A 23797-nucleotide genomic window follows, 5' to 3' on the forward strand; every position below is an offset into this window, starting at 1 on the left:
AGCTGAAATCTGCACAGTTCCTTTAACCTTCCAGCTGTTACCCACTTGAACTCCTTGTTATTTTTACTTATGTATTCAGACAAAATAGTGAACCAAAAATTTTAAGAGGCACTTATATGTAGATTTAGCCTTCCATATTTTATTGCTCCCACTTTTTTAGGGTTTTGCCATACAGTTTGCAGGAAGTCTGAAAGACACAGACTTTTAATATGCTCCCTGTTTGCCACATGGACTGTTAAGTGTCCTCAGTTTAAGATGAAAAGCCAGTTAAATATGTCTTGCTTACTGTACATCCCTTCTTTGAAGGGTTATATCCCTTCCAGTTTCTGATTGCTTTTGGTTGCAGTGTCTTCATATAGTTACTCTGTATATTTTGATTAGGGTTTATAGTTAGTAAAAGGCTTAGTTTGATACAGGCTATTCTACCACTATCAGAATCTAATGCTATTAGTGGTTTTTACTTTACTATTTCTTACTCTGTTAAAAAACATTCTCCTGTTTTTACTTTTTTCCCCTATTTTCAGGAGTTGAAGGCAAATGAAAACAATTAGGTGGGTTTTTTTTAACCCTGTACATTGATGGAATCATGTATTATTAAAAGTTTGGAAAGGGTCACTTTCATACATTGTTGTTGGGACTGTGAATTGGTATGCCTTTGGAGGACAATTTGGCAGTATAAACATGTGTTCAATATTAAGTCCAGTCCAGTCCTTCATCACTCATTCAGAAATACTAACATGCATGCAAAAAGGTATTGCTCTTAATCTTGTTGGTGATAAACACTAGTATCTGTCAATTGGCAGAGGAATACTTTGTTTAATAAAATGTGCTCTGCTGATGGAAATAGTATGACAATTATTAAAGAGATATTAAAGGAAAATAAAGTACAGTGCAGATGGTTTTTATTTATGGGAAAATAACATTATTTGCAAATAACATTAGTATGAGTAAAAATGAAGAGGTAAAGGTATAAATCAAAGAACAGTCATGAGACAGTTAACAGCAGTTAGCCCAAGGATGGGGATGAGCCTGGGGGAGAGTACAGAAAGAGACTAAACTTTTTAACTTTATAATCTTTAGACTGCTCTGGAGTCTTTCTAACATTAATTAACATGTTAATTTTATCTGTAGTTAAATATAAAGAAATTAAACCACAAATTTCTTTATTTTTCCTTCCTTTTTTCCTTCCTTCCCTTCTTTATTTCTAATTCTCCTCCCCCTCTTCCTCTTCTTCCTCCTCCTCCTCCCCTCTCACTTCCACTCCCCTCCTTCACTCCCCTTCCCCTCCTCCTTCCTCTTCCTCTCCTTCTTCACCTTTTTCTTTTATAAATCTAATTCTTATCTTATATCTGTTTTTGCTCTGAGCACTATCTCTGATACATTAAAGATATTCAGTGTTTCTCAAATGAATAACAGAGATGGGAGAGGAATATTTGACAGTTATCTGTCAAAATAATTTTTTGTAATAAATATCAAGGTATATTTTCTTCCTAAATTAGGATCAAAGAATCCCAGAACCACCAGAAAAGACATAAATTTGATGCACACATTCACTAAAATTAAGAATACATAAATTTCTGAAAAGTCTTTGAGTTCCCTTATGACTGATTTGCAGTTTTATTTTTCTTCCTTGATCTCTTCATCCAAATCATAATATTTGTGAGTTTGATCTAAGTTGTCATAATTCATTATGTCAAAACTGATAATTCATGAAGGAGAAGGGACTAAACAACAAACATGTATGAATGACCCGTGAACCCGTGAACATGGACATCAGAGTGGGAATTGACTGTAGGGGACGGGGTGGGGTGGGATGGGTAGAGGAGGGCAAAGAGGGGAAAAGTGAGACAACTGTAACAGAATTAACATGATTTAAAAATAAAAAATTTAAAACATTTAAAATAAATAAAGGAAGTTCCGTTCTAAAAAAAAAACAACCCAAAACAAAAAACTGATAATTCATTCTGACCAGATTTTGTCCTTGGTTGTTGCTTTAGGTTATACTGGTTGTTCTCAATACAATGTTTTCTTTGACCTGGCTACCAATGAAAAATGGTATACTTTTTACTTTTAATGTGAAAAAGTCTCAAAAATAAAGAAGGAGACAATAGCATAGTGAACATCCTTATGTGTATCTTGATTTAACCCTTCTTAATCTTTCACCATATTTATTACATCTGTTCTTTTCCTTTTTGTCCATGTTCAAGAATTTTAAAATAATTTTTTATTACTGGAAAAATTTAAAATACGTTCAGAAGAGGCAAGAATAGTATAATAAAGCCCCAGCTTTAACATACATCACCATGTAGCAGTCTTGTTTCATTTTTTTGGTCCCATTTTTTTCTGAAATGTTTTAAAGTAACTTCATGAGCCATGTTCATCTATAAATACTTCTATATGCATTTCTTTGAAAAACAACCACAGTACGTACCATTTACACGGCTCTTCAGATTAATAATGATGCATTGGCATCATCTACTGTCAAGTAAATGGCCTCATAAATCTCCTACATTTAGTTTCTTGGGATCAAGAGAGTGTGAAGTTGATCCTGCTAAAGGCCTGGCTCTCTAGATGTTTTTCCAGGGCCTCACAGAGAACCAGACTGCTACATTCCGCATAATATCACCTTGCTCCTCAAATTGTACGATTGGAGAGCAGGCTGTGCCTCTTCCTGGGGAGAGCATTTCCATCTGACACCCTTGCATTTCTGCTCTCCTTACCCAGATCCACCTTCTGAGATATTCTTTAGGACAGCGGTCCCCAACCTTTTGGCACCAGGGATCAGTTTTTCCATGGATGGGGAGGTACAAGAGGTGGAACTCAGGTGGTGGGGGTGGGGGTGGGAGGGTGGACGACGACAGGAGGTGGAGCTCAGACTGGAAGTAGGGGAGTTGAGGATATGAGCTCAAGTGAGCTTCTCTCATGGCCTGGTTCCTAACAGGCCATGGATGGGTACCATTTGCTGCCCAGTTTTAGGGACTCCTGCTTTAGGGATACCAAGAAAAATGGCCACAGGGTCCTACAAAGCAAGGGTAATGGTGAATGTTTCTTGCATTTCCACGCTGACTGTCACAGTATGGATACATTATATTCTCTTGTTTAGACTGCCTCATTGGTACCTGGCAGAGCCCAGCTCTAGTCCTGGAGGTGTGACTTAACTTACCTTCAGCCTATTCAATCCATGATTTGGTCATTCACCAAGTAATTAACTCCAAAAAAAAATTACAGAATAAAGTCTCATTCCTTTGTCAGCTTCAAAATTTCTGTAGGCTGAGAGTAACGTCAGGGAAAACAAAGTAGGAAGCACCAGGAATTTTCTCCTCACCTAGGCAACAATTGTATTGGCAGAATCTCTCTGATATAACTTTTTTGGAACTCTGGAGTCTAGTTGAATGCTCATAGCTGCCAGGGGAAGGCTTGGAATAATAAGTTTCTGCTCTTTGTGCAGTCGTTGCTACTCATCACCCCCCTCAGACCATGGCAGACAACTATGCCTGTCTTCCTGGAACAGCTTGCACATGGCTTGTGGTGGCGAGGGTGGGCAGTAAAGAGCTTGTTCTCTAAGTTTTGAGACTCTGTGTTTTGATTGCTGATTGCTGTTTTTGTTCATAGAAGTGGGCCAACATTGCTACAACCCTCACTGGCTGAAGTAGGGAATTTAAAGAACCAGACCCTAGGTTTTTCCCCCTCTTTATTTTCCCATTTTAGGGACCACATATTTCATGACTAGGACCTTCAAAAACAAATGCATATACAAGGGAATTCAGAAAGTTACCATGCTTGCCCGTGGAATGTTACAGGATCGAAAATGTATAAAAAAGGCCTGAGAAAATGGTAAGTTTACACCTGAGGCTGAATTCTGGCATGGAGAACACCCTACAACAATATTAAAACCAGACAAATTTTGGAGAATCTTGAGTTCCTGATTTGCTATATAATAAGATTCAGCTATCCATGTTTCAAAGAAAAAAATCATGAGGCATACAAAGAAAAATGACAGTATAGTCCATTCAAAGGAAAAATAAATAAATCAGAAACCATGCCCGATACAGGCTAGATGGTATATGTATTAGACAAGTACTTTAAAACAGCTATCTTAAAGATTCTCAGAGCTAGAGTAAGACATGAACAAAATTAAGAAAACAATGTAAGAACAAAATGGAAATATGAAAGAGGAAACATAAAAAAGAACCAAGAAGCTCAACAACTCTAAGTAGGATAAATTCTCAAAGACCCACACCTAGATACATTGGAGTCAAACCCTTGAAAGCTGGAGGCAACAGAGAATCTTTAAAGCTGCAAGAGAGAAGCAACTTGCCACATGAAAGGGGCCCTCTAATGTCAAATTTCTAATCAGAAACTTTGGAAGGCAGAAGGCAGCAGATTGATGTATTCAAAGTGCTGGGAGAAAACGTCAACCACGAGTTCTATATCCATCAAAACTGCTTCAAAAGTAAGGGAGAAATTAAGACATTCCTAGAAAAACAAAAGGTAGACTTACTTTGTAAGAAATGTTAATAGGAGTCTTTCAGGTTGAAATGAAATGACACTAAACAGTTTCTTGAAGCCATATAAAGAATTAAAGTTTGCTAGTAAAGGTAAATAAATAGGCATTTATATAAGCTAGCGTTATTGTCACTTTGGTCTCCTGTACCTTTTGTTTATTATATGATATGAGACTAATGCATTTTTTAAAAAAAGTTAGTTTCTGAATGCGTAGACGGATGGGACAACAAATTGTTGTTTTTCTCGCCCTTTCTTCACCTTCATTCCTCTCTCTCTCTAAAATCCATAAAAATATTTTCAAAAAATAATTACTCTGATTTTGGATAAACAGCACTATTATTAAGGTATAATTTTGTGACTTTAATAACTGACAAGAGGTGAGGATTGAGCTGTGTAGGAGAATTTTATATGCTATTGAAGTTAAGCTGACATAAATTCAATTTAGAGTGTTATAACTTTAATATGATAAATTCAATTCCCATGATAACCACAAAGAAGATAGACATAGAATATACACAAAAGGAAATAAGAGAATTTAAAAGTTGTTCTAAAATCAACTAAGTACAAAAGACAGTAATATAAGAAATGAAGGACAAAAAAGCTACCAGACATGTAGACAAATGGCAAAAGGGCAGAAGTCTCTCCTTACAAGAAACTACATGATATGTAAACGGATTAAACTATCTTATCAAAAGACAGAATTTGGTGCAATGGATAACAAAAATAACAAATCATAATCCAAGCATATACTGTCTATAAGATAATTTATATCTAAAAACATAAGTTGAAAGTAAAAATATGGCAAAATATATTTTATCCAAATAATAACCGAGAGAGTAGAGGTGGTTACACCAATGTCAGAAAAAATAGATTTTAAATCAAATATTACAAGAGATAAGGAAGACATTAGGTATTAATGAAAGTTTCAGTAGAGTGTGAAGATATAAAAATTATTATATATACACTTACACACCTAATAACAGACCTTGAAAATATATGAAGCAAAAATGAACAAAATTGAAGGGAAATATAAACAGTTCTATGATAATAGTTGGAGAATTCAATATCCATCCCACCCTCAAAAATGGATAGAACTACCAGATAGAAGATAAGCAAGGAAAAAGAGGACTTGAAGAATACAGGAAATCAACTACATCTAATAGAACTATACAGAACATTCTACTCAACACAAAGAAAGTATATACAGGACATTCTTCAGGACAGACCTTATGTTAAGCCACAAATTAAGTCTCAGTGATTTAAAAAGATAGATATACAAAGTTTTTCTCCCACACTGGGATGAAGTTAGAAACCAATAAAAGATGAAAAATGAAAAAATCTAGAAATATGTGGAAATTAAACATTACACTCATAAAAGACCATAAAATAAATCACAGTGGAAATTTAAAAATAAAGAAAAATTAAAACAAAATACAACAGACCAAAACTTAGGGATTGCAGCAACAGAAGTCCTAAAAGGGAAATTTGTGCTATAAACACATTGAAAAAGAAAAAAAAGATCTCCAGGCAACAACTTAACTTTACAACCTGAGAAACTAGAAAAAGTACAAGCTAAACCCAAGCTAGCAGAAGGAAGGAGATAATAAAGATTAGAGCAGAGTTAAATAGAGAATAGAAAAATAATAGAGAAAAATCAACAAAACAAGACTCAAATTACTAAAATCAGAAATGAAAGTGAGGACATTAATGATTCTACAAAAATGAAAGGATTATAAGAGTATTATGAACTATTGTACACCAATGAACTGAATGACCTAGATAAAATATAAAATTTCTTAGAAACAAAAACCTATCAAGAAAGAATCACAAAGAAAGAGACATTCTGAATAGATGAGTAATCAGAAGTCAAGAACCTCCTGACAAAGAAAAGCCCTGGTTTAACTGGTGAATTCTACCATACTTTAATTGACTACCATAGTCAATTAAAGAACTAACACCAATTCTCAAACTTTTTCTGAAAAAAGAAAAAAAGGAGAGAGAACACTGCCTAGCTCATTCTGTGAATCTGTCATTACCTTGATACCAAAGACAGACAAAGACAGCTTACAGGCTAATATCCCTATGAACGCTGGTGCAGAAATCCTCAACACAATACAACCAAATTGAATCCAATAGCATATTAAAAGAATCAGATACTAAAAACTGTTAAAAGAATCTATATGCTGTATAGAATTATATAGCATATTAAAAGAATCCGATTGATCGATTGGAATTTATTACTGGAATTCAAGGATGGTTCAACATGTGAACATCAGTGAATATACCACATTAAAAGGTGAAGGGCAAAAACCACAAAAACATCTCTATTAATGTATAAATATTTGACAAAATTCAACACTTTTATGATAAAAACACTCAACAAACTAGGAATAGAAGGAACATAATACAGGCCATATATGAAAAACTCACAAGTAACATATTTCATGGTGAAAGACTGAAAGCTTTTCCTCTAAGATCAGGGATATGATAAGTGTGTCCACTTTTGCCACTTCTGTTGAAGATAGTACTTGGAGGTTCTAGCCAGAGAAAGTACAGACAGATGGAAGGGAGGGAGGGAGCGAGGGAGAAAAGAGAGGAAGGGCATCTAAATTGGAAAGGAAGAGTAAAAGTATATGTTTGCAGATGACATGGTCTTATATGGTAGAAAAGATTCCAAACACACACACACACACACACACACACACACATGAAAACCCTGTTAGGACTAATATATAATTCCACAGAGCAGCAGGATACAAAATCAGCATGTAAAAATCAGTTGCATTTCTATATAGTAACAATGAATAATCTGAAAGGAAATTAAGAAAATAATTCTCCTTATTACATCAAAAAGAATAAAATACTTAGAAATTAACTTATGCAAGGAGGTGAAAGACTTTGAAAACTACAAAACATTGCTGAAAGAAAAAGAAAAGAGAAAGAAATGGAAAGACATCATATGTTTATGGATTGGACTTAATATTATTGATGATAGTAATACCCAAACCAATGCAGTGTAATCCCTATCAAAGTCCTAATGACTTCCTTTTTTCAGAAATGGAAAAATTCATTTAAAAACATGATTAGATTAGAAAAAAATAGAGAGCCCAGGCATAAACCCTCAATAATGGTCAAATGATTTCTGACAAGAATACCAAGACTATTCAATGTGGAAAAGAGATTCTGTTCAATAGATACTGCTAGGCAAACTGTATACTTTAATGGAAAAGTATGTTAATTGGACTATTAACCTACACTATACATAAAAATTAATTCAAAATGGATCAAACCTAAATAGGTAAGAGCTAAAACTATAAAACTCTTAGGGGAAATATAAACTATAAAAACATAGTGGAAAATTTCATGAAGTTGGATTTAGTGATGATTTCTTGGATATTATACCAAAGGTCCAGGTGGCAAAAGAAAAAAGCATAAATTGGACTTCAAAATTAAAACCTCTTGTGCATTAAAGAGAGCGACTATATTTGTCAGACACTTAAGTGATTAATATCCAGAATATATAAAGAACTTGGGTGGTGAGTGGCGGGTTGGGGTCCTGGGCACGATGCACGAGAGAATGGGGGGCTGCTCCAGGGAGGTTTGCCCTCGTGCCCAGCGGAGGTGGCACTGGAGAAGCGAGGTGTGGCGGGGCCTGCCCCGTATTCCCTGTGACGGCGGCTTTGAGTCCTGCAGGGGTCTGCACTCTCCGAGACCGACACAGTCGGCATATAGAATATAAACCTCTCAAAAGTCTATAGTAGAGCTAAAGAAGAAGACAATCAACCAAGGGTCATCCATCTGAAACTGTAATTGGCTCACTAATAATCCCAGGACAAAGTTAGAGACCACAGCTCAAGCCTAAGCCTCCCTTTTCTAAGACCTCTACAGAGATGTTTTATATAAAGTCTTGGGCTGAGTATGTTGTGGAATGGGCTGCAAAGGACCCATATAGCTTCCTTACAACAGTTATTTTGGCCCTTACGCCATTGTTTCTAGCAAGAGCTGTACTGTCCTGGAAATTGGCCAAGATGATTGAGGCCAGGGAAAAGGAGCAAAAGAAAAAACAAAAACGTCAAGAAAATATTGCAAAAGCTAAACGACTAAAAAAGGATTGAAGGAATGAACAGGCTCTGGCACCATATGAAACTTATTTGGGAAATTATGCAGCTTTGGAAAGACCCTCTAAGGTTTCTTTTCTGGATTTATGACTACTCAGTAAACAGTCTGAGCATAAGGAAGATTCATGTTAGTTCTGACCCTTACTATAGCAACTTAGGCTTCAGTATAGAAGTCTGTTGACAGTTATGTAAATTGGCGTTTATTATGCTACAGATTCTTTATAACTGACTTAGTCACTTGCCATTTTGCAGTTTATGTCCTGAAATGTAAACACACTGGGGGGAAAAAATGACTTCAGATTATGAACTCTGTTCAAATATTGGCTCAAAATGGAATCCTGTTCTGGACAAAGGAAACTAAGAATGTAAAAGTGAGAGTTATCCTGAGGTGAAAAGTGTGCTTTGCCTTAAAAGAGATCCAATACATTAATTACATCTTTTATCATTATTGCTTATTTCTTAGAATCATTTCTGGCTTCCTCAAAGCAAAATATTATTAATGAGTACTTCAATTTTCTGCATTTTTCTCATTTTAGCCTTTGAGATACTGGTAATTATCAGATATTCTGCCTTTTTAAAATCTAATTTTATAAAAATTATCCTAGTATCTTGACTATATAGAATACCACCTACTGGATATAACAGTTTTTGTACTTATGAACACTGCCATTTACTTAGAGATGACTTGTTGAATAGAGTAACACTGATTTAAAGTTTGCAATAAAAATGCCAAACCTTGTAGGACTTTGGAACCAGTTTATTCTTACTTATACTAAGTAGAAATGTATAGTAGTTAGAATATCTTATCTGATAATTTGCTGATTATATAGATACCACTTTTATTATTTTATTTTTATATTTGTGTTAACTCATCGTAGTGATGTCCTAGACCAAACAAGTTCATAGTGAAAATTAAAATTCCAAATTTCTTTTAAGGAACTCTTAAAGAGTGAGTCATATTTCATAAGTGGTAAAGAAAGGCTTAACATTTGGAAAAATTTTGTTTGGCATAGTAGTAATTGGGTGAAAAAGAGAAATTATGTCAAAATGAGAATGTGTTGTAATTAGAAATAAAGGATATTTCCTTTAGTTAAGTATAACTGGAACCTTTCCCTATGAAATATGGCTTTTATAAATGCATGGCCCAATAATTTTACTCACCGTTAGTATTTAATAGCTTATTGATATTTTCTCATCTCTGGTAATGAATTATAAATTACAGAAATTGTCCAAGACCTTTAATTTAAAAATGAAAGTAGATATTGAAATAAATTTGATACTTTTTTATAAAAAAAAAGAACTCCTATAACTCAACAACAAAAAAACCCAATTGAAGAATGGGCAAAGAACTTCAATAAACATTTTTGTAAAGAAGATATATAAATGTCTAATAAGCACATGAAAATATGCTAACCAATACTAAGCATTAGGGAAATGCAAATCAAGACAACAATGAGTTATCACTTTACACCCATTATGATAACTTATCAAAAAAACAAAGCAGCAACTGGTGACAAGGATGTGACTAAATTAGAACCCTTTGCACTGCTAGTGGGGATGTAAAACAGTGCAGTTGCTATGAAAAACAGTATAATAGTTACTGAAAAAAATAAACATAAGATTATAATTTAATATACCAATTTTACTTGTGTGTATAGATCCAAAAGGATTGAAACCTGAGATTCAAACAGATAATTATATACCAGTGTTATTCACAATAGTTAAAAGGTCGATACAAACCAGATGCCCATTGATGGATGAATGATAGATACCTACATTTGAATATTTTTTAGCCTGGAAAAGGAAGGAAGTTCTGAGTACATGATTCTGCATGAATGAACATTGAAGACATTATGTCAAGTGAAGAAATTAGCCAGACACAAAAGGACAACTATTGTATGTTTCCACTTAATTTGCAGTACGCAGAATAGCCACATACCTAGACATGGGAAGTAAATAGTAGCAGGGTTGCAGGAAAGGAGAGAGTTATTATTTAATGGTTACAGAGTTTCAGTGTAGGATGATGGAGTTCTGGAGATGGATAGTGGTGATGGTTTTACAAGAATGTGAATATATTTAATCCTACTGAAATGTACACTTAAAATGATAAAAACAGTAAAATTTTTATTGTGTATATTTTATGGTAAAAATAAAAACACTACAGACTGCTTGCTATACTCCCCCTATGCTGTTACCACTGGGTTCATTTTATTCCTTTCAGGTAGTCCTCCTTGTCTACGTTGTGGCTTCCTCTCTTCCTTTGCTCTCAGTGTCCACTTCTCTACCTCTCTTGTCTGTCTGTGATTCTGCCTCATCCTTCAAGACCAAGTTCGTGGACCTCTCTCATGAAATTTTTCCTGATATCTATATTCTCGTGTCCTCCATTCTGAAATAGTGTTAAGTATATGAGTAGGACTGGGTAGGGATTGAAATGGGGTGTAGAAATGAATTGTAGATTGAGTGGCCAAGGAGGTCCATCCTGAACATCCACAATATGGGGTTGTAAATTTGTTGTTATCCACATTTCAGAAGTGAGAAAAGGCACTAGTTGATGGCAGACTTGGGCCCCAAACCTCAGCCATATGATTCAAGTCCTTGCTGTTCACCACTTCGCACGTGGGCCTCTCAGGCCTAAGAAGGCTTCGGGGCCATGGGATTTAGGGGAAGGATGAGTTGTAGTTTAGTCTATCATTATTGGATTGTATGAATTTTAGTCAATCAGATGCTTCAATATTGATTCATTTGGTTATACTATTAATCTTTTAAATTCCTAAAACTCAGAAAGTCTTAAATGCTTTACTATTGTTAAATTTTTATGTGTTGTCTGCTCCTCTCTCTGCCTAGATGTAAAATTCCTGAGAGGGACTCTTTTTGCATATGTTCTCCAAACAGCTCACCCAGGATCTTAAATATGTAAATTCGCAAGTGCTGCTGGCTGGATAATAACAGAGGTTGAAAGGTCTTGGAACACATAGCACCAGGGTTACAGTCAAAGGCAGGATCTAGATAGCTCTCGCACCTCCACTAGGGAAGCCTCCCTGCCCTCAACTGTGAGTCATGGGCAAGGCTGGCTCCTTGGTGAGCAGGGCTTTTTTTGTGTTACAGGCACACATGGCATTCAGGGATGTGGCTGTGGATTTCACCCAGGAGGAGTGGATGCTTCTGAGCCCTGCTCAGAGGTCCCTGTACAGGGAGGTGATGCTGGAAAACTACAGCAACCTGGTTTCACTGGGTAAGCCTTAGTATTCCCATTCATGCTGCTGGACATTTTAGGGTATGCCTAAAGGAGCCATCTTGCCTTCTGACTTGGCCCTTGAGTCCATAACTTGCAGCCACCTTGTTTTCTTTTCCTCTGAGCAGGAATTCCATTTTCTAAACCAAAACTCATCACCCAACTGGAGCAAGGGAAGGAAACCTGGAAAGAAGAGAGAAAATGCCCACCAGCCACCTGTCTGGGTGAGTGGGAACTCTTGGCAAATGAATCAGAGTTGTGGGCAGCTCAGGGAGTTGGGTAGAGGAGACATTGCTCAGGTGCTGGAAATGGAAGATATTCTTACCTCCAGGCTGCTGTTTGCATTGCCTGGCACAACCTCCCTTCCAGACCTTCCTTACTCCAGCACTGGATTTTCCTGGTGTCTTTCTCCACTAGAAGCCTTTCTTCCTTCTACTGAGTTTGCCCTTTCTATCTTGCTCAGTTTTCTTCCATATTCATAGGCTTCTGTCTTTGGCTACTATTTTATAAAAAAAGATTAAGCAAGAATGTGAGAAGAAAACAAGCAAGCAAACAAACAAACAAACAAACAAACAGAGTGAACTAAAGAAATAAGGCAAGCCCAGAGGGAAGGAGGAAGGCTAAAAATCCAACCAAGAAATTGAAATGGAATTCTTAAAAAGCTGTGAGCCAAAAATACTTTTTACATTTTCAGATGGTTATATAAATAATTATATTATATCCTTAATTTTACCTCTTACCCTCAAAGCTTAAACTATTTGCTATCTGAATGTTTAAGAAAAGATTGCTGACCCATGCTCTAAGAGTTTATGATACATAGCCCTAATTTTTTTTATTCTACTCATTTTAGCCACTTTATGTAGAAATATAAGAGCATTGCAATTGATACATCTCCGTTTGCCTCATCCTCCAATGTCCTTTATCCTATAGTTGTCATTTTATTACACTTACATACATTGTAAATTCCCTAGTACAATATGTATATTTTTATCAAGAAAAAATATTCTTTTATATGCATTGAGATAATTTGCCATTTTCTATACTTTTCATTTTTTTTCCTCTAGAGATCTGAGTTTCCACCTGGTATCATTTTTCTTTAGCCTAAAGTACTTGTTTAACATTCCTTGTGTTGGGAGTGGCAGTATATTTCCTTATATACATTTTTTTCCAAATGTGTCTTTATTTCATCTTCAGGCTTTTTATCATTGTTGACATGATTACAGATGTCCCCCTTCCTCCCCACCTTTGCCCCCCTCCATCTAGACCCCTTCTTCCTCTCGCCTTCACCACATTGTTGTCTCTGTCCATGGACTATGCACATATGTTCTTTTTTAAATTTTTGTAGTTTTAAATTTATATTTTATTGATTATGCTATTACAGTTGTCCTAATTTTTCCCCCTTTCTCCCTCTCCAACCAGTACCCCCAACTCCCTCAGGCAATCCCCACACCTTGCTCATGTCCATGGGTCATGCATTTAAGTTCTTTGGCTACTCCATTTCCTATACTGTACTTTACATACTCATGGCTATTCTATAAGTACTATTTGTACTTCTTAATCCTCTCACCTCTTCATCCATTTCCCTACACTCCCCTCCCATCTTGCAAAAATCAAAACAACCTCTATATCCATCATTCTGTCTCTGTTCTTCCTGTATACTTTGTTTATATTTTAGATTCAGATGCTGATAGATATGTATTTTTGCCATTTTATTGTTCATAGTTTTGACCTTTTTCTTTTTCTTAAAAAAGTCCTTTTAACATTTCATATACTAATGGTGCAGCGATGGTGAACTCCTTTAGTTTTTTTTCTCTGGGAAGCTCTTTATTTGCCTTTCGATTCCAACTGATAGCTTTGCTGGGTAGAACAATATTGGCTGTAGGTCCCTGCTTTTCATGACTTCGAGTATTTCTTGCCAGTCTCTTCTAACCTACAAAGTTTCTTTTGAGAAATCAGCTGACAGTCTTACGGGAACTTCCCTGAGGGTAACCGAACTTCTTTTCTCTTGCTGCTTTTAAGAGTCTCTCTTTATCTTTCACCTTTGGCATTTTAATTATGATGTGTCTTGGAGTGGGCCTCCTTGCATCCATTATAATTGGGACTCTGTGCTTCCTGGACTTGCATGTCTATTTCCTTCACCAAATTAGGAAAGTTTTCTTTCATTATTTTTTTAAATAGATTTCCAGTTTCTTACACTTTCTCTTCTCCTTCTGGCACCCCTATGATGCAAATGTTGGACATCTTAAAGTTGTCCCAGAGGCTTATATTAATCTCATTTTTTTGGATTCTTTTTTCTTGTGGTTGTTCTGATTGGCTTTTTTTTTTTTTTTTTTCCTTTCTATGTTCCAAATCATTGATTTGATTCTTGTCTTCATCCATTCTACTGTTGTTTCCCTGTAAATTATTTTTTATTTCAATTAGTGTATCCTTCGTTTCTGACTGGATCTTTTTTATGCTGTTGAGGTCCTCACTAAGTTCTTTGAGCATGTTTATAATCAATGCTTTGAACTCTGTATCTGATAAATTGCTATCTCTACTTAATTTAGCTCTTTTTCTGGAGTTTTAATCTATTCTTTCATTTGGGCTGTTTCTTTGTCTCTCTGTGTTTGTTCCTATGTATTAGGTAGAGCTTCTTTGAGTCTGTGTCTTGGTAGTGTGGCCTAATGTAGTAGGTGTACTGCAGAGTCCAGCACAGCCTCCCCTATCACCCAAGCTGGGTACTGTACGTGCATCCTTCATGTGGGCTGAGTACACCCTCCTCTTGTAGTTGAGCCTTGGTTGCTTTTGGCAGTTCAATGGGAGGGATTTACCTAAGCCAGTCAGTTGCAAGGGTTGTTTGTGACCACTTACCATCAACCTCCACCTTCTGTGGAGGATCCTCTCTGCAGGGGCAGGGTAGTGGTGCTCTGATGTGGTCTATAGCTCCCCACTGGGTGCACAGGCTCTGGGGTTTGTCTCTCTGGTGGTGCAGGCCAAGGTCAGCCCCATGTTTGTTTTGCTGAGGACCACCATTCCTGAGCTATAAAACAATCTGAGATAGCTGCTGCTTTTGCTGGGCTTGGAGATTCCTAGGCGAAGCCAACCTGTGAATCTAGGCTGGCTACTGCTAGTGCTGGGCCTGGAGCTCACTGAGGCCAGCTGTTGCCTGAGAGAATTAAGGAAGTTGTGCAGTATGAGCCAAAACCAGCTATTCATATAGAAAAGCAGCTTGGGTGAGGCCATCAGTTAGGTGGGACGGAGTATCTGGGGATCACCAAGGTGGATCAAACAGTGTTAGCCAGGTTGATATAGTCTCAGATATGGCACCAGCATACTGGTTTGGTGGCTCTTTGCAGGGAGGGTTTAGGAAAGGGACAATGGCCTCTGCTCACCTTGATGCCATACATTTCAGTTTCTACCAGTATGCCACTGGTGCATTTCAAGCTGCTACCCCAGTGCTGGAACTTGGAGTGAGTCGGAGTAGGTGAGTCCATGTGTGGGTTCTTTATGAGGAACTGCTTGGCGCTCCAGCAGTGTCTTCCACCAACACAATCCCCACTGGTTTTTAAAGCCAGGGGTTGTGAGGACTTATCTTCCTAGCAGTGGAACCCTGGGCTGGAGGGTCTGGTGTGGGGCTGGGACTCCTTGCTCCTTACATCTCCCTCCCAAATTTTTGTCCACCTCTCATGGTTTTGGAACCAGCTTATTCTCTGTCTGCACCCCTCCTACCAGTCTGGGTGGATGTGGTTTCTTTAATTCTGTAGTTTGTCAGACTTCCATTCAACCTGATTTATGACAGTTCTGAGTGATGGTTCTATATTTTAGTTGTAATTTTGATGTGGTTGTGTAAAAAGGTGAGCCACGTCTGCCTACCCCACCATCTTGACTGGAAGTTGCATATATGTCTTTTTGCTAATCTCTTGTTGTCACCCCTACCCCTTACTTTCTGAGCTCTGTCAGTTCCCCTTCAGCCTTGAAGGATATTTTCACTGAATACAGAACTTTGGATTGTTTTATATATCTTTCTAGGACTTTTAAGATATTGTTTCCCCATTTTGGCCTCCATTGTTTATGATGAGAAGTCAGCTGTCATTTCCATAATTGTTAACATTGTTCTTTTATTATCTTTTTCTCCCCTTCTGGCTACTTTCAAACCTTTCTGTATATTTTTGGTACTTAGCTGTCTGACTATGATGGGACTGTTCAGGCATGCTTTTCTTTGTATTTTTATTGCTTGGGGTTCACTTAGATTTTTGAATCTGTAAATTTATGTCTAGAACCAAATTTGGGAAATTTTTAGCTGTTATTCCTTCACATGTCTTTTTTTTCTCCTCCATTCTCTCTCTCCCTTTTTGGGACTATGATTAAATGTACTTTATTTCTTTTGGCATTGGTACACAGATTATTGATCCATATTTTTAAATATTTTTTCTCTCTGTTCAGAGTGGGTGATTTCTGTTGATCTTTTTTCAGGTTTACTGTCTCTTTTGTCATCTTCAGTATGCTGTTAAGCCCTAGCCAGTGCATTTTTCATTTCATATATTGTATTTTATTAGTTTTGACATTTCCATTTAAATGAAAAAGTTGCAGAGCAGTATTGTTCAGTTTTTTTTTGGTTAAAAAAGAGAAGTATGTGAAGGACTATATGCCATTATGTATATGTGAACATAGAAGTTTGTATTGTTATTTACCATAGCTAGTGATTACCTTGGTGAGGATACAATTGGAGAGATTGGGACAAGGGTTTCTGGGAATTTTTCTTTCTACTTGGGATTCTTTTTAAATGATAGAGGTATAGGTAACTTTAATGAATTATGTCTGTGTATGTTTAATTTTTAAAATAATTTCAACAATTTTATAAATATTTCACCCACAGAGAAGTGTATGTTTTCTTTTTTTGTGTAAGAAATTTTCTTTTGCTCTTTCTTTAAATTTAAAAGAGAGCCTTACAATTAATTGTCCTACAATCGAGGGATTATAGCGTGTATAATAGAAATTATTTCTATTTTCCAGATTATGTCATTTTTTATCTGCTAGGAAGAGTCATAAAGCCCCACAATTTTATTGTAATTTATTTGAAATCCTCCATTTATTTCTGAGATTTTGGCTTATATTTTACTTTAGTAAATTTAGGTATATAAAAATTTGTCACAATTTATTCTCAATTATTAATGAAGTTTTTTAATGTTAAAATTCTCTTTGTTCTATGTGATACTCCTTTTAACTTTTCTTTCTGCTTAATATAAGCACTTGCTTTCTTGTGTATTTTTTGGGATAGAATTTTTATGTTCATCTTTTTATTTTAAAAAATAATGTGATTTAGGTGTTCTACTTTTAAGCAGTAGCATTTAACTGGTATTACACTTTATGCCAGATGAAGTGTCATCTTTTATAATGGGACTGTGGCCCTTTCACATTTACTGTAATAACTGATAAGTTTCATAGGAGTCACTTAGGACCTGACTTTGGGGCAGATGCATAGGTGCTTGACTACAGTAATAGAAAAGGTCCAGGAAATGGAAGTAAAGGCTACCAAAACAAAATACCACAGACTTGGTGTCATAAACAACAGAAGTTCATTTTCGTACAGTTCTGAAGGTGTAGTTTTTGGACAATCAATGTGTTAGCAGGTTTGGTTGCTCATGTGGCCTCTCTCCTTAGCTTACAAATGGCTGCCTTTTTACTACATCCTCACATGGTCTTTCCTATGTGCATAGATATCGCTGCTGTACCCCCCTCCTCTTGTAAGGATATCAGTTACATTGGATTAACTCCATCTTTATGAGCTTTTTTAACCTTAATTACCTCTTTACAGGCCCTATCTCCAAATACAGTAGGATTTTATACAGAATGAAATAATCCTGGATTGTAGATGGGTGGACAGTTGGCTTTTAAAAGTTCAGATCATTGAGAGAATCAAGATGGTGGAGGAGTGAGTGGAAGTCACACTGACCTCCTCCCAGGACCAATCTGGAATTACAACTAAATTGTGGAGAAATCACCTGGAACAAACAACTGAACAATAGTGAGAGAGAAGCCTTATAACCTCGGAGACAGAAGAATCACTTTTAGGGCAATCTAATTGGTAAGACTGCGGTAGACTCTCAAGAAGGCATGCGGGGCGCCCATGGGCGGCAGAACCAGAAGGATATTGAAACGGCCAGTTGGATCCCCCTGAGAAGAGTGGGTCTAAACCAAAAGCGGGTATCTCCCACCTATAACACCAGAGCCCAAAAAGTACACAGAAAACAGCTAGCTGTGAAAAGTGACATGGTTGTCTCTGCCAGAGACAGGCAGATAGAGACACAAAGTGCCATTTAAAGGGCCAACGCATAAATTTTTATTTGCAACCACTTACCCTGGTCTCCAGTACAGGTGGGGGCAAAGTGGGCTGCAGATGCCTGAGAAAAGACTGGGGAGGGAGGCTTTGGGGAGAGAACTGAGAGAGTAGCTGGCGGGATCCCAGTGCTGACTCATTCCCCATATGGCAGCAGCCATCTTGCTCAGGCAGAAACCACTCCCCTGAGCAGCAGTAGCATCAGAGGACTCAAGAGCCCTGCCCCTAGGTGGGATTCCACTCTGCCCTCTGCTGTCTAAGCTGCCTTATTAGTGCAGACTAGACTAACAGCTGAAAGAGACAGCCACAAACAGTAGATTCCTAGAAGTCTCAAACAGACTGCCTAAAGTCAGACAGGGACAGCATCTGACATCATCAGAGGCAGATCCAGAAAGGAAAAACAGCGGTCTCCTACTATAAAAGTTCACAACACAAAGTCAGGAAATCAAGACAGATCAATTAAAGAAGCAGAAGCAAAAAAGAAGAGTCTCACAAATAATGGGAAGACAAAGAAATACCCCCCCACTCAAAGGGAAAGGAGAAATCACCAGAAAGAGAACTAAATGAAATAGAGGCAAGTAAACTATCAGATATTGAGTTCCAAACAATGGTTCTAAGGAAGCTCAATGAGCTCAGTGAGCTCGGAGAGAGTTACCAAAAAAAGTATAGAGAAACTATGAGTAACTTACTGCAAACTATACCAGCATGAAAAAGGACATAGAAACTATCAGTAAGAGACAAGAGAAAATAAAGAATACACTTTCTGAATTGAAGAACACAGTAGAAGGAATCAAAAGCAGGCTAGATGAAGCTGAAGAACGACTCAGTGAGCTAGAGGACAAGGTAGGAAAAAAAGCTCCCAGAAAGAGTAAGAAAATGAAAAAAGACTCAAAAAGAATGAAGAGGCATTTAGGGAAATGCAGGACAACCTGAAACGTAATAATATCCAGATAATAGGGATACCAGGAGGAGAAGAGGAGGAAGAAGGGCTGGAGAACCTATTTGAAAAAGTCATGATGGAAAACATCCCTAACTAGAGGAGAGAAAAAAGTCACAGAAGTTCAGGAAGCACAGAGGGTCCCATGCAAGAGGACCCCAATGAGGTCCACTCCAAGACACATCATTATTAAAATGGCAAACAGCAAAGACAAACAGAGAATCCTAAAGGAAGCAAGGGAGAAAGAGGTAGTAACATATAGGAGGGCTCCAATATGGCTAGAAGCTGACTTCTCAACAGAAACACTGCAAGCTAGAAACTGGCGAGGAATATTCCAAGTAATGAAAAGCAAAGGTCTGCAACCAAGACTGCTCTACCCAGCAAGGCTCTCAATTAAAATGGAAAGTAAAATAAGGAGTTTCCCAGACAAAAGAAGGCTAAAAGAATACACCTCCACCAAACCAGCATTACAAAATATGCTAAAGGGACTGCTTAAAATGAAGAAAAAGAATCTATGAATATCCAGTTCCTTTCAGAGTTGTCAATACTTGATATTACCAATATTTTTAATACATATTAATCTGATTGTGATGGTGTGTTATTTTAATTGTTTATTATTTGTTGAATCTAAGCCTGTTTTTGTATATTTCTTGCCTATTTCTATTATTTTTAAAAAGCTTTAGATGACTTTTTGGTATTCTTCATTCATTATCAATTAAAGGTTTGTAGAATTTTCCCTAAAAAAAAACAACAGTTGTTAACTCTTTTTTAGATGTGTGGCAAATACTTTCCCATTCTATTACTTGTCCTTTAACTTTTTTTATATGTATATTACTATATAGTCTTAAATGTTTAATATAGTCATATTGTCAATATTTTACTTTATAGCTTCTGGGTTTGAATATTTTACTTCAGGTCATGAAAAGTATTAGTTCTATTTTCTTCTAAAACTCCTTAGCTTCTACATATTGATTTTTAACTCACCTGAATATTTCTTGTATAATGTGTGAAATAGGGCTCTATATTTGTTTTATTTCAAGTAATAGTGGTCTATGCACCTTATTTGTTGGATAAACCTTATTTTCCCTATTGATTCAAAATATCAATTTAATCATATGTTACATTGTTAGATATATGTTTGTTTCTAGAATGTTCATTATATTTCATTGATCTACTTGATTATTTCTGTGCTGGTGTCATGTTGTTTTAATTGTTGAGACTTTATAATGGTTTTAAATTTTTTAATATTTATAATTGACTTTGACTTTTAAAAAGAAATAAATGAAGTCAATCTGCATTTAAGAAGGGAGGAAGGAAGGAAGGAAGGAAGAAGGAAAGAAAGATGGAACTTCTACCTTTTGCGACAACATGGATGGAACTGGAGAATATTAAGCTAAGTGAAATAAGCCAGTTGGTGAAAGACAAATACCATGTGATCTCACTTATAAGTGGAATCTATTCAACAAAATAAACTAACAAACAAAATAAACCACAGGCATGGAAACATGGAGCAGACTGAAAGTGACCAGACAGGATGAGGAAAGAGGACAATGGTGGAAAGAAAGAGAGGGGACTAGACAAAGAACATGTATGAATGACCCATGGACATGGACAACAGACTGGGAATTACTGTGGGAGTGGGTGGTGGGGGTGGGATGGGTGGAGGAAGGTAAGGGGGGGGGAAATTGAGACAACTGTAATAGAATAAACATGATTAAATTTTTTTTAAAGTTCAGATTATTGATCAAGGAAAGAATGTTCAGGTAGATCTGGTACAATCTGCAACTGGCTTCTCAAATTGTGTGGTCGTTTATTGCCTTCAGCTGACTAGAACCAGTTGGGAAGAAATAATACATTTAATGTTGACATCTCCTCAACAAGAGGTACTATAAGAAGAAAATTTGTCTTTATATTAATTTCTGAGGAAATTTTAATTTAGATTAATTATGGGTATTACCAGTGCTTGAAGTGGTCAGGAGCACCAGGAAAGAGCATCTCTTAAGGCTGTTTGTGTTGCCCATTGCTGAAAACTTCCTGCCTTGTAGGAATTCTGGCACAATGTAATATCTTCTAATAAATATTTGTTAGTGAGTGGGAAAACTGGTTCACGTATCTAACACATGATCTCTTTAGCCATTAGGAGTTCTCCAGACTGCTCTCTCAGTCTATCCCTTTGTCTTTGTAGGGAAATAGGGAAAGATAGGACATTTCCACATGGATCCTCTGGTTAGAGATCTCTCAGTCAAAGAAAATACTTGTAGACACAGTTTATATTAGTGTGGATGGTTGTGAGTTAGAAGATAATTGTAGTGGAGGGAGGGAGAAGACTTACATATTGGCCCTATTTACGAAGCCAAATCTCCTGTGATGCTTTTATAGTTTGATATATAGGTTTAGGAGTGGATTTTCTGGATTGTAATGGAAGGTCTTGTGATATGCTGGAAAAGTAGTCATGTTAAGGAAGGTCTTATTTGGGTAGCACTTAAGTTTTAAGCATTTTGAAGAACAGGAAATTGAGTCTCAACATCAGAATTGGCATAATTACTTGGGTTGCCCCAATGAGTCTCAGTTCTGACTTAGACTTTTCTCTCTGCAGGAGAGCCAAAGGCAGAACTCCACCTCTGTGCTTTCTGTCCTCCGGATTTCTCTAGTCAGAAGTTACATGTGCAGCATGTGCTGTGTAATCATGCCTCCTGGATGTTCCCATGCTTGTGTGCAGAAAATCACATTCTGTCAGGTGATCTGTGCCAGGGGGACCAGAAAAAGCAGCAACAAGCCTCTGATCCAAGTTCCTGGAGTGATAAAGCAGAAGGTCAAGAGAGAGAAGGGACCAAGCCTTCATTTGGAAAGACAAAGAAAAGAACTTTAGCAGCATTCTCTAAGCCACCCCAAAGGCAGCCAGTCAGCTCTGGGAATGGTATCAGAGGGGTGGAATTAGAGGCCAGTCCTGCTCAAATGGGGAATCCTGAGGAAACAGACAAATTATTGAAGAGGATTGAAGTCTTAGGATTTGGAACAGTCAATTGTGGAGAATGCGGACTGGGCTTCAGCAAGATGACAAACCTGCTTAGTCACCAAAGGATACACTCAGGGGAGAAGCCGTATGTGTGCGGGGTATGTGAGAAGGGCTTTAGTCTAAAGAAAAGCCTTGCCAGGCACCAGAAGGCACACTCAGGGGAGAAACCTATTGTGTGCACAGAATGTGGACGAGGATTTAACCGGAAGTCAACACTCATAATACACGAGAGAACACACTCTGGTGAAAAGCCTTATATGTGCAATGAATGTGGGCGAGGCTTTAGCCAGAAGTCAAATCTCATCATACATCAGAGGACACACTCAGGGGAGAAGCCCTATGTGTGCCGGGAGTGTGGGAAAGGCTTTAGCCAGAAGTCAGCTGTTGTTAGACACCAGAGGACACACTTAGAGGAGAAGACCATCGTGTGCAGTGATTGTGGACTAGGCTTCAGTGATAGGTCAAACCTCATCTCACACCAGAGAACACACTCAGGGGAGAAGCCTTATGCCTGCAAGGAGTGTGGGCGGTGCTTTAGGCAGAGGACAACCCTTGTCAACCACCAGAGGACGCACTCAAAGGAGAAGCCTTATGTGTGTGGAGTGTGTGGGCACAGCTTTAGCCAGAATTCAACCCTCATCTCACATAGGCGGACACACACGGGGGAAAAGCCTTATGTGTGTGGGGTGTGTGGGCGAGGCTTTAGTCTGAAGTCACACCTCAACAGACACCAAAACATACACTCAGGGGATAAGCCTATTGTGTGCAAGGATTGTGGGCGAGGCTTCAGCCAGCAATCAAATCTTATCAGACACCAGAGGACACACTCAGGGGAAAAGCCCATGGTGTGTGAGGAGTGCGGGCGAGGCTTCAGCCAGAAGTCAAACCTCATTGCACACCAGAGGACACACTCAGGGGAAAAGCCATATGTGTGCAGGGAGTGTGGACGAGGCTTCAGTCACCAGGCAGGTCTCATCAGGCACAAGAGGAAACACTCACGGGAGAAGCCTTACATGTGCAGACAGTGTGGACTAGGCTTTAGCAATAAGTCAGCTTTAATTACACATAAATGGGTACATTCAAAAGAGAAGCCCTATGTACACAGAGAGTATGGTCAAGGCTTCATCCAAAAGTCATACCTCATTTTACATCAGATGACACCCCAGGAGGAGAAGCCTTAGGTATGCAAGACTTGTGGGCAAGGCTTTAGCCAGAAGTCTCACTTCAACAAACACAGGAGGATGAAATGTCTCCACCACCAACTGCCACTCCACACTGACCCTGAGACCTAACTGGGGTGATCTTCTGACTCTTTATTCTCTCTTTGCAAGTGAAGATGGTGGCAAGGACTAAGTAATCAAAATTTTCACTTTTATGGAGTAGAAAAATGCATTCCAGAAATGGTCAAAAGTCATTTGGCTTAGTTTACTTTTTTCATACTAAGTCTTTATGTTTTGTGGCCTTTTGTTCTAATAAACTTTGCTTCTTTACAAATCTGTAATATTTGCTGTATACCTCATTTACTCATCTATAAAGATAGGGAATCAGGAGTGGTACAGATATTTTGAATTCCTAAGTCCAATATTCCACAAGAATTCAATTCCTTGCAAGACATAAGCACTGAGTCACTAGTATATTTATTAGAAAGTCTGGTCCCTTGTATAGGGAGAAA

At 37.5% G+C, this 23797-nt stretch overlaps 2 protein-coding genes across 2 annotated transcripts in view; both read left to right on the forward strand.

Moving 5' to 3' along the window:
- Positions 1–23562, forward strand: part of ZNF133 (zinc finger protein 133) — a 53636-nt gene extending 30074 nt beyond the window's left edge. Inside the window, exon 3 of the mRNA XM_054574107.1 lies at positions 21706–23562. Within this exon, the coding sequence (XP_054430082.1) occupies positions 21807–23306 (1500 nt within the window). The 5' untranslated portion in view covers positions 21706–21806 and the 3' untranslated portion in view covers positions 23307–23562. The remainder of the gene's footprint in view (positions 1–21705) is intronic.
- LOC129070897 (small integral membrane protein 15-like) lies at positions 8184–8621 on the forward strand. Its single transcript, XM_054574106.1, has one exon. It carries the CDS (start codon positions 8397–8399, stop codon positions 8619–8621), a length of 225 nt encoding a protein of 74 aa, XP_054430081.1. The 5' UTR covers positions 8184–8396.
- Positions 23563–23797: the final 235 nt, after the last annotated feature.

Source organism: Pteronotus mesoamericanus, unplaced genomic scaffold (assembly GCF_021234165.1).
Source record: "Pteronotus mesoamericanus isolate MK-2021 breed Mesoamerican mustached bat unplaced genomic scaffold, CSHL_Meso_final contig_25, whole genome shotgun sequence".
Classification (NCBI taxonomy): domain Eukaryota; kingdom Metazoa; phylum Chordata; class Mammalia; order Chiroptera; family Mormoopidae; genus Pteronotus; species Pteronotus mesoamericanus.